Consider the following 12155-nt stretch of genomic DNA (forward strand, 5'->3'; position numbering starts at 1 on the left):
CAGATCCAGATGTGATTTTTTTTATTTTTATTTTTAAGTAATTCTTCACCATTGAGAGATGGGGCCAAAAAGTTGTGGACGTGTTCTGATAAAACATGGTGAATAAGTTGAGTAGGTGACAAGAACAAGCCGATTCGATTTTGGTTTTGGTCTGGTTGCAGATCCGGACTATGAGTGGGATACAAACAAAACGTAAACACTTCAGCTTGGCAGAGGTATGTATGCGCTTTACCGAGTGCCGTTCTAGTTGAAGCCTGTTTTAGTAGGATCGAGATACATGACCCACCATACAAACTCCTGGCAGACTGAGCAAAAGGTCGGTTGAAGGAAAAATTTAACGAGGAACTTGTGCCCATTGATGACAAAGAGCTTGGGTTGCTTCACAGCACCTCTCCGATGGTCCAGCCGCCCCAAGACTTCGAGCACAGCACCTTCAACTATCAAAAACAATCAAGAGAGAAGAGGTCCAAGTTTTGTTGCAAGAGTAGAAGGAAAGTATTTACAGTGTACCTGTGCTCACCCCAAAGGGAGAAGTGTGTGTGTGTGTGTGTGTGTGTGTGTGTGTGTGTGTGTGTGTGTGTGTGTGTGTGTGTGTGTGTGTGTGTGTGTGATTTCAGCCAATCAACATTAAATTATTTTAAAACCACAAAGCAAAGACAGAGACCAACTAATGTCTGAATCATTCGCCTTTGTATGTTGCTCATAATGTTGACGGATCACATTAAAAAGAAACTGATTGATCATTCATTCATTCATACGTGGCACATTACTACTGTTTGCATCATGTCTGTTTGTAACGCTGTGCAACTGATGCAGTTTTCCCCTGTAGGTTCCGGCAGAAATTCCAAGTTTAAATAGGGAGGGTGCCATGCGAATTTTGCAAATGGCACTCTGGAATCCTTAATGTCTGCTAGCAACAAATGCTAGCAGAAAGCTCTCCATCACGTGGACGCAATCTAACCTCCAGCAGGAGAAAATACAAAGGGACAAAACAAAGTCACATAACTCCGATAAATGGACGACATAAATAATTTTTGAGTCAAATGATTAAAAAGTAACGGAACAGCTACTGTTGGTAAAACATTACTCCCAATACATCAAATGGAATTCGGATGAGATACAGTCAATGCACCAAATGCATGTTCAAAGAAGGCAAAGCAACAAAAACGAGAAGGAAAAGAGTCGACCGAAAGAACGAGAAAGGGAAGCAGCTCACAAACACCAAGGCGTAATTAAAGGTGAGCCAAATTTTCTGCAAACAAATGCATAACTACATTGCCAAGGAACCCCTGTGAAGAACACGGTCAATTATGCAAACTTATCTCACCCCCAAGAAACACAACCATAGCTGTAAACCAGCTTGCAGTGTTGGTGCTCCGATACTAGTTGTAGAGTAGCACTGCCAAAAATAATTTTATTTTAAGAAACAAAACCTCAAAATAAGAAAACTTTTCTTGGGAGTGGCGCAATAAGTGTTGTTTTGTTGGGGGCCATATGGGTATCAGGAGGAATATAGACTCGTTATTTCATTCATAAATGTCAAGCATAAGTGTTTAGTTTCTATGTGGGATGGTAGGATGTGTCAAAGCATGTTTTAGCAATGCAGTGAAGCTCCAAGCAAGCACTCTAATGAAATGGTTGATAAAGAACGGCTGGCTTGGCAAGCGATTAGCGATCACATCAGTCATATAAGCACCATGCACCTGGAAAGGCCTGGAATGTCAAGCAATGTCCAAAATGGGCAAATAAACACTTTTTTTTCAGGAGTCGGAAATGCTGAAAGTTCAATTCCGGAGTTAAAATTTTGTAATTCAGCTCGGATTAAGAGATTCTGGAGGTTATGGCATGTGTGGAAATGAAATAAAGCCACAAACGTTGCGGTCTCTGGGTGTTTGTAAGCAATGCAATATACCCAGTGATTCATAGCTATGATGAACAGGCATTCGATAATATGAGTGAGAAAGTGAAAAAAGAACTTTATCAAGGTTGGAGGATTGTCAGTGATGGTTCAACACATAATCTCTCGTCTCCAGGTGTCCTTTGCACTACCACAAATGACTGACAATAAACAGGTCTTATCTTCACTCTATGCTCAGCCTCCAATTCACTCTTACTTCCTCTTTTCCCCTCATTTACCATTTTTACATTCACTGTCCATGACATCAACAATTTTCCCAATTTCACATACCATGTTTGAGCAGATCAAATACATTTATCCAATGTTCAATGAATTACTGCTCTCCATTTGGGCTCATTCACCTGCTTAACACCTGTTTCTCTTTGATGCTGTGTAATCCAAATTTTCCAACATCATTGAGATAACTCACAAAGAAGCAGAAGCACAATGCCTGCTCCTCTTTCATTGCAGGCACGGATCGATGACCTCTTTGTTTTGTTTGTTTTTAACCACATCTGGGCTGGCATGATAACTTAGAGGTACGCACGCTCGTGGGTTAGGATCTCAGCCCAGCCGCAAACTGTCATCCCGGTGTCTCGCAGGCAGGCGAGGCATCAATCAATGTATGTGCCATCTCTCGGATGGATGTTAAACTGGGTGACCTGTCTGCCACTATTTGTTGATGGAGGTTAAGTTTAAGGTAGAGGCTGGTGGAGGTTAAGCTTATCTCTCACGATGAGGCTGAGTCTTTGGGCCTCTCACTCTCTCACCGCAGGCAGGTCGGTGGTCTTTCTGTCTTCTACCATCTCCTCTCTGTTCTCGCCCCCCCCACTCTGTCTGCGATTTGTCCCCACCATATTTCCACAGGGCGCTCAAGGTCCGCCAACAATCCCCTCCTGGTAAAACTACCAAAATCATGAATCACTACTCACCTTCACTCTTTCATTCCTCTTTTTTCCTGCTTTTGGAATAAACTCCCTCACTCTGTTCAATCCCATTCTTCCCTCCAGGACTTCAAAACAGCTGTTCACCACCACCTCTTATCATCCCCCATCCAAATCCTCGATCTTTTATACCCCCATTAATCCACCCCAAACCCACTTCCTTCAAATTACCTGCTTTCCTTCCTGAATGTCCATCTTGTATACCCCATGTTCCCCATCCCATCCCTCCCCCTTCCACAGATCTCCTAATGTCTCTGTTCCCCACTGTTTTGTCCTTCCCACTCCTGCCCCTCTTGTCTCATGCCCCCCTTTGTGTGCATTGTGTGTTAGCTTCATACGAGCCTCGACAAAGTATCCTACAGTGTCTTTTGTGAAGAATAGGCGATCTCTTGCCGGCACCCGAGAGGCACCCTGGCCAAATTCCAAAATTCATGCCCTAACCTACAGAGTTCAGAAAGGATGCATCAGCGACACAGCCACACCCTCAGTCAATGATTGTACTCTGCATCCTTGTGCTACAGCTTGCAGACAAAACTAGAATGGCATTCAATTGAGAGCACACCTCTGCCAGACTGAACAGTTTACATTTTGTATCCCACTGATGGGTCAGATCTGGATTTGGACCTGAACCAAAATCGAATCGGCTTTTTCTTGTCACCTACCCAACTCATCCACCTAGTTTTGTCATAATCCATACACAACTTTTTGAGATATTGTGCTATTTATCATTTTGGCCCTGCCTCTCAATGGTGAAGAATCACTTTAAGAAATCCTCGTATCCGGATCTGGATCTTCTCCAAAATCTAATCAATTTGTCCTTGTGACACACCCAACCTGTCCACCAAGTTTCATCTGAATCCGTCCATAACCTTTTGAGACATCCTGCTCATAGACAGACAAACACAAAAACAGACAAACAAATAGACAGGAATGAAAACAACCTCCATCCACCTTCGGTGCAGCGGTAAGAAGACCAACCACCTCTTTTCACGTCTTGCTTCGTTTGCTCATTCATCCCTCTGACCATCCCTCGTCCGTCCAGGATCAATGCGATATCCAGTAATTTCCACTTGTGAAACTCAGAAAAATCCATTTGACCACTAAACCCCATAAACCCCCCAACCCAATCCTCTGACTCGCAGGTGCCTGCATTGTCTTCCTTCTGTTCTCCTTTTCTGTTCGTCCATTGTGTTGCTTGTTGTACCACTGCCCCACTGATAGTGCATTGTCTTTACACCCTAGCTGTCTAGCACCTCACTCCACCATGATCCGACATATTTTGAACAAATTGGAGGCTTTCCCTCAACAACAAAGTTTACAGCGTCTCGAGGAACGTTTGGTTCATTGTGTTTCCTCCAAGCTGCAAACTTTGAAGTGGACAAGACAGTGTTTCCACTGTAAAACAAAATGTTTCATTTCATGTATTCATGGAACTTTATTGCCTTGCTTTGTAAATATGAGGGGTGAAAAGTAAATCTTTGACCTGACACAATTTTAACCCAATAAACGAGTGTTATCTGCTGAATTTTATACAATTTTGGCATTTATACTAAAAATTCACCCTTTTTTATTTTTACCTTTTGTTTATTGTGCTGAGGCCAAAGATTCACTGATGAACACACACACACACACACACACACACACACACACACACACACACACACACACACACACACACACACACACACACACACACACGTTATTTACCAAGGTAAAGATTGAACTGTAAAGTACTCCAAAATATTTCATTCACTCACATGCCATGTTGTCCGTAGCTGGTAAGCGGTGTAATGGTGTGCAATTTGCAGAACCTGCTGCTTCCTTCCTGCTTTCACATTGTGATGGCAATGGCAAGAAAGAAAGGAAGGTACACAGGTAACGTGTGTTGTTTGTGTGTGCATGTGGTATGTTTGTGTGTGTGTACAACATATACATATATATATATATATATATATATATATATATATATATATATATATATATATATATATATATATATATATATATATTCCATTCATCGCAGGATTTTTGTTGTTCTTCTTCTGAGGCCATTCTGTCTCATAAAATGCCATTGTGTCCCATCACTGTCGTGATGAATACATCCACAAGTTATAAGGAGTTGTAAAGAAATGCAACATTCGCACAACAACTGACAGATGAAGTCAAGTTGGAAAAACATGTCCTGACAAAAGAGCCACAGCACAGAGGAAATAGTATCCATCTCCATTTTGGTAAGGGATCGCAATTCATAGACCAAGCTGTGAAGTTTCCTTGTTCTTGAAATTCTGTTCCAAGGGCTCTTTTCAGGATCATCACTGAGCACCAGACAGCCTCCAACTGCAGTTTGTTTGAAGTGATATTCCCAGGATGGTTTGTGGGATCTTTGTAATGTTCTTCTTTATCATTCCCGTTTGTCTAATTACCACTGGTACAATTTTGGCATTCTTCAGCTTCCAAGATCTTTTCACTTAATTTTTGAGATCCTAGTATTTGGTCATTTTCTTGATTTCTGCGTTGTTTCGTCCAAAATTACTGGGGACACCTCAATTAGCAATGCTATCCTTTCTTTTCTTTTTTTAACCTAATTCCTATATCCTGTCGCAGTGCTTGGTTTTCTATGTTCACGCTCGATGGGATCATTAGGTCATATGTGAGCATTACGTCCTTGTTTTCATTGATTGGTTTTGGTTCATATTTCCATGACTCCACATACCTTGTTGTGCCTTTGTGTGTACAGCGGTTCTGACATGAGTTTTTTACATCCCGATAAGGACTGACTCGTGCTTCCTGTTTCTACCTTGGAAAACCTACACCTTTCCGATTGACTCACTCTCACCATTTTCTCAAAACCATTGGTAGTGTCCTTGGTCTTGGGCATTTATTGAGGTACCAAACCTTACAGGCTGGTACCCTCTTGAATTCCTTATGTTTATTCTTGTTATGATTTGTTCTCCTTCCCAATTGAGCTGACCTCTTCTTAGCTATTCCAATGAGCCTTCTTTGTCTGAGCCCATTCTGTCCAACTCTTTTTTTATGTATATCTCTGCTCTATTATTATCATTCTCCCAGTTGTTAGTGTATATCTGTTGATATTTCGCTTTAAATTTTTATTTTGTCTTTTTTTAATTGTTAGGATTGTATTCGTTGTTGTTTCGGTTTCCTGTGCGACATATTCTATTTGCACCTGTGTTTTGAAATTTTTCGCGAGGTGGGCTAGGGATACCTTTTCTGGCTTGCTGTCTTCATGTTTGCGTATAAATTTGATCTGGTAGTCTGGTGTTTGATCTGCTGTTGGACTTTTCACATACTCAGTCAATCCTGCAGCTGTCATACTGTGCACTTGGTTGAGTTCCATCAGACTGCTGCCTCTTTCCCGTCTCGGCAGGTACATTCTCGGGATGCACTGATTTTTGTGGATGGTGAGAAGTTTCCTTGTTTTGATGTCTAGTTTGTTGATTTCCAATTCTGACTAGTTTATTATTCCACAACTGCAATGGAACACTGGTACTTAGAGTTTGTTTATGGCTTTGATTTTGTTTCTCAGGGAGAGGTATGTTTTCACGATCCGCAAATATTCTTTGGTAATACTCAACTTTCAAAATGACATAATCCTCAGAATGCTTGGTGCACATGCGCAGAAACCCTGAGCAAAAACGCTAATCGGGGCAGGGAACATATATCGTGCGTGCCAGATAAGGATTGTGACCTAAAATGGCTCACAAAGTTTCTAAAAGAAGCTGAAAATACTTGGAAAGGTTCCTGAGAGAAAGGGGTGTGCCTCTGCACAATGAAAGAATTGAAGAATTTTCTGATCAATTCACTGTAAAAGTTGATATCTTGCAGCCCATATTGCAAAAACTCTTGATGATGTGGGCCTGTGTAATGTCTGTGATTGGGGTGTGGACGGCGGGTTCTACCCAACCTTCCCGTCATTCTTGTCAGTGAGTGGGCTTTAAACCTTGTGGGATTACCTCGTGTGAACATGGTAGGCTTGGTGATTTATTTAATGAACATCTGCAATTGGAAGGACAATACCACATTCCCAACATTCAGGCAGACCTTCCAGAGGGAGACACCATATCTGGTCTGGGTGCTTCTTAACGCCATTGTGGGAGCTGACAGGATGGCCAAGAGGTATGCACACTCACATATAAGCTGTGTAGCCTCGGTTTGAACATCATTATACATACTTGTACTAAGTTTGATTTAAATTCCTGAACCCAGATTCAAAATATTAATTAATTCTGGCTGCCATTCCATGTATATGGTCAGATTGAAATTTAAAACATATATTCCCCATGACTACTTGATCATAATTGTGACTTTTCACGTCGATTGATGAAGCCGTTTAAGAGAAAAAAATTTTAAAAGATTTTTGTTCAATCCAATATGGTTGCAAGACCATGTGACCTATTAATTATTCGTGAAAACTCTGGTATCCCCAAGGCTTGGGTAATATGTGGGTGAAGTTTCCCTTAAATCTGTCAAACCGTTCTGGAGGAGAAGATTTTAAAGTTTTATTCTTCAAAGAAAATCATAGCTGCCAAACCATGTTACCGATGATGTCACAGGTGGAGAACTTTTTGTTCCTCATGGATCGGCGATCATACCTGTAAAGTTTCGCCTCGCTCTGTTCAGCCACTTCAGAGAAGAAGATTTTGGAAGTTTTTTTTTAAACAATATGGCCGTCGAATCACGTGACCGATGACATCATATTTTTTTTTTCTATGGTCCATTTTATCCCAAGATGACCCTCAAAAATTCCCATACTGATTTGATAAAGCATTATATGTATGCAATTATGACGTCATAACGAATCCACCTTTGACATCATCAAAAAATCACTTTTTTCCAATGGGGGAGTATTTCACATGTGCCAAGTTTAAATTTTTTCCCATGGAGAGGTTTCAGAGATACAGACGTCCAGAGTTTTTCCTTTTTTTCCAACATGGCTGCCACACCACTTGACCTATGACGTCATACTGATTAAAACATACGACATGAGTAGTTGCACCTTTGAAAATATCGTGTCAATCAGAAAAGCGTTTGCAGAGAAAACAGTTTTATTCTTCAACAAAAATCATCGCTGCAAACCATGTGACCTATGATGTCACAGGTAGAGAGCTTTTTATTCCTCATGGATAGGCAATCATACCTGTATAGTTTCACCTCGATCTGTTCATCCATTTCAAATTAGCATGGACAGACGGACGGACGGACAACCCGAAAACATCATGCCACCGGCGACTTCGTCAGTGGAGGTGCAAAAACGGATCCCCTCAACTGCAGGTCCATCAGCTTACTTCCAATCATCAGCAAGGTCATGGAATCCATCATCACAGTTGGCAAAATGAGTACCAGTGTACTGGAAAGGGGGACACTGCATCAGCGGCATTGCTGTGTCCCAACCGATGATGCAACCAGCAGCTACAGGCTGCACTCGATGGAGAGAGACCTTCTGCCGACTTGGACGTCAGCTAACATCACATATCAACACAGAGTAGCGTAACGATTTGAACATCCACTCTGAGTTTGGGAGATCGGCGGTTCGAACCTGACCCTCGGTTGAGTCGTACCAAAGACTTCAAAAATGGTACGTGCTGCTTCCTTGCTTGACACTCAGTATTTAAAAGGAGAGAGCATTGACAAACAACCATCGGTTAGTAACCCACAATGGATTGGACCTGGATCACAAACAACACCAGCTCCTCCTCCATGGCCACTATGTAGTCCAGATCCAACAACTCCAGACAACTTGTGGCATTTTTCAAGGAGAAAGTGTCGACAAAAGGCATCGGATGATTGAAGAATTGTGCACTGCATTCATGGCCTCTTTTGCACCGGTGTCTCCACAAATGGTACACAAGATGTCCAAGAGGACCTGGCGATGAATTCAGTAGTGCAAGGAGAATGATGGAGCGCACACAGATACAGGTCAGGTCAGGTATGGGAGCATGCAGTGGAGTAGTGTGGCACTGTGTCCACTTTCCGCCGGTACTCTAGGGGCCTCAGTCTGGCCATCTCCCAGGCAGATGACTGGCACATCCCCATCTCCTTGAGATGCTTATCAACCTGCTGCAACCACGAAGAATGTGGTCGGCCCCTCCTCCACTCATAAGACTCTCTCACTGAGGGAATCTGGTAAGCATGATCAGCATCAGGAAAACGAGCCACATGTCCATACAGCCGCAACTGACGCTCACGGACTATGCAGGAAACGAATCTCATTTGAGTCTCTCTCAGCAACCACTCGTTGGACACAAAATCTGACCAGCAATAGCCAAGGATTTGGGAAAGAGACCTGGTACCAAAGGAATGAAGTCGCCGTCTCAGATCCCTGGTCAGAGTCCAAGTCTCACATCCGTAGAGCAAGCCTGGAAGCAGCAAGGACCTGAAGACTCGGACTTTTTTCCTCCCGCACAGATACTGGCAGCGACACACCCCATGATCCAGTGAATCCATGACTCCCCAGGCCCGACCCTGACATCTGTTTACCTCTGTTTCACAGCCAGCAGAGACATGAATATCACTGCCAAGGTAAGTGAATCTCTCTGAGACCTCAAGTTCCTCACCACAAACAGCTACAGATAAGATAGCAGCATCCAAGATATCATACCTGGTGTTGGCTTAATGGTTAGGGTGGTGGGCTTGGGATCACAGGATCCTGAGTGCAAATCACACTGAGCTGTTGAATTAATGCCAGGTGGGGTTGACTCTGCCTGTCATCCTTCTGAGGTCGGCAAAATGAGTCACAGCTTGCTGGTATCCCATATCGGAGTGGTGATCTGTTCAGGATTGTGCCCATTAGCCAAGGAGACTGGGCAGCACCAATGCTCTGCACAGAGTATGGTCCTGATGGATGGATGGATCCAATATGTCATTGAAATCCTGGATCTTAATTTTGACCCAGGAAACAATAATTCCAGTGGCTCCGACTCCTCATTCAGCACCTCGAGGACCCCAAAAGGATGTGCAGAGTCTCCACAAAGATGACTACATCATCTGTGAAATCAAGGTCAGAAATCTTGACATTCCCAAACGATGCACCGCAGCTTGATCTCTCCGACATCCTCCCCAGAATCCAGTCTATCTGAGCGCTAAAAAGTGTGGGGGCCAATACGCACCCCCTGATGAACTATAGTAACAACTGGAAATAAGTCAGAGATGGTACCACCACATCTCACAGCACTCTCAGTATCAGAGTTTCGTTCAGACATCAGATCGATCAGTTTTGGTGGCACCCCACGAAGACCAAGAATCCTCCAGAGGGCATCCCGATTCACTGAATTGAATGCTTTGCAAAGATCAACAAAGGCTGCAAGCAGCCCCTGCCGAAACTCTCGTCTGCGTTCGGTGAGGATCCGAAGAGCAAGGATACGGTCAATCATTGACCTCTTTGGTGTAAAGCCTGACTGTTCTGGACGCTGGTGCTCAAGCAGATGGTGGCGAACCCTATCAAGAATTATCCGAGCAAAGACCTTGCCCGGCACTGAGAGCAACGTCACCCCTCAGAAGTTGTTGCAGTCCTGGCGATCACCCTTCCTTTTCCAGAGAGAGGGACAACAAGGCCCCTCTTCCAGTCAGTTGGGATGATGCCTGTGTTCTCGGCAGAGCAAAGAACTGCATGCAACGACATAAGTACAGCATTTTCACCAGCCTTGACACATTCAGCATGGATGCCACAGATCCCAGGAGCTTTACTCGGTTCATTCAACCAGTTCACTTTCATTTCAACCGGTTCACCACAGCCAGTGTTTCCACAAATGAAGGTAGACCACAGTTGATTGGAGGGTCAGCAATAGGGATTGTAACACCCCTGAGATCCAACTTAACAGCTGGTGGATCAGCCTGGTACAGCCACTCAAAGTAACCCACCCAGCGGGCCTTCACTTTGGACTCTTCTGTCAAGAGCCCACCACCCTCTGCTCTCACCGCAGTTCACCGAGGGACAAGCTTGGAGGAACGCAATTCATGAATTCCCCTGTAAGCAGGACGAGAATCACTTGACCACAAGTGATGCTCTATTCCAGTGGTCCCCAACCTTTTGATCCCACGGGCCGCATTCACTACTCCCAAGGATGTTGGGAGCCAGAAAAAAATTGATTCATTTTATTGAGTTTCATTGATGCATTTTATTGATGCAAATTGATTTGATTCCTCCCGGCGGTAAGTGGCAGTGGCCGGTAGCGGCATTGTGCAAGGCTTTTCAGGTCACGGCGCCGGCCGGTAGTGGCATTGTGTACCCCTTTAAAATTTCTACATGGAAATGTGTTTTGATTGGAAAGTCCTCACGGGCCGCAGTATAGGGCTCCGCGGGCCGCAGGTTGAGGACCAATGCTCTATTCCCTTACAGATTCCTCACACATAAGCCTCCTTGTCCACCCTCGGCACACGTACAGTTTTACACCTCATCTCCCTGAACAGCTCAGCTCTGCAATGAAGCCTGGCCCTGTGCCTCTGGTCAATGGAATCCAGTGTCCCTTGAGAGACAAAATTATTCTTAACCCTCGGGTGAGTTCTGGCAACATCAAGGATGATGGTCCGAGAAGCACTCCACAACTCTGCAGGATTTCCCAAAGAACCCAAACCACCCCACCCCCCCCCAAAAAAAAATCCCCACTCGGCCTGTTCGCCAAATCCTCAGCTATCCTCTCATCTTTGAGCTTGCCAACATCCAGCCGAGGCTGGGATGGTACCATTCTCCTAGATTCAAGCTGCAACTTCAGAGTTGCTACAACAAGCTGGTGGTCAGTATTGAGGAACTGAGTACTCCGCTAGACCCTGAAGTTCTGGATCATCCTCCAGCGACCATCAATGAGGACATGGTCAATTTCCTTTGCCTCACCACCAGCATTGTAATACCAAGTCCAGCGATGAGCTTGTGGGCGCTGAAACCATGAACCAGCCACCCTCAGTCCATGACTTCTTGCAAAGTCAAGGAACATAGTGGTATTCAGGTTCCCAGTTCCAGACCCATGGGGACAAACACACATCTCATAAAACATCCCTATCAGTTCTAGTCGATGCAATGAAATCCCCCTAGACTAGAAGAGTATCTCGCCTGGGGCACTGATCAACCACAGACTCAAGCGTGGCAGAGAATGCATCCTTCACGGTGAGATAATTCGCCTCAGTCGGAGTGTACACAGAGACTAGGGAAACAACACCCAAGGAGTGACGAATCCTTAGTCTCATAATACGCTCGTTGTCTGGTGTTACCTCAAGTATCATTGGACGCAGCTGCAGCAATTCCTTGGGCAAGGTAACCATCAGAGTGACCAGACCAAGAGTAGGTGTAACCACCCGCCATGATC

The 12155-nt window shown here is 44.1% G+C and overlaps 1 protein-coding gene across 1 annotated transcript in view; it reads right to left on the bottom strand.

Moving 5' to 3' along the window:
- LOC147019891 (protein kinase C delta type-like) overlaps nt 1–4677 on the bottom strand; it is a 76349-nt gene extending 71672 nt beyond the window's left edge. Inside the window, exons 1-2 of the mRNA XM_085894701.1 lie at nt 4599–4677; nt 287–437 (exon numbers count right to left, since the gene is read on the bottom strand). Of these exons, the coding sequence (XP_085750827.1) occupies nt 287–437; nt 4599–4605 (158 nt within the window). The 5' untranslated portion in view covers nt 4606–4677. The remainder of the gene's footprint in view (nt 1–286; nt 438–4598) is intronic.
- Between the last annotated feature and the right edge of the window lie 7478 nt (nt 4678–12155).

This window comes from Eptatretus burgeri, chromosome 9 (assembly GCF_056783735.1).
Source record: "Eptatretus burgeri isolate ZD-2024b chromosome 9, Ebu_testis_v1, whole genome shotgun sequence".
Lineage (NCBI taxonomy): Eukaryota > Metazoa > Chordata > Myxini > Myxiniformes > Myxinidae > Eptatretus > Eptatretus burgeri.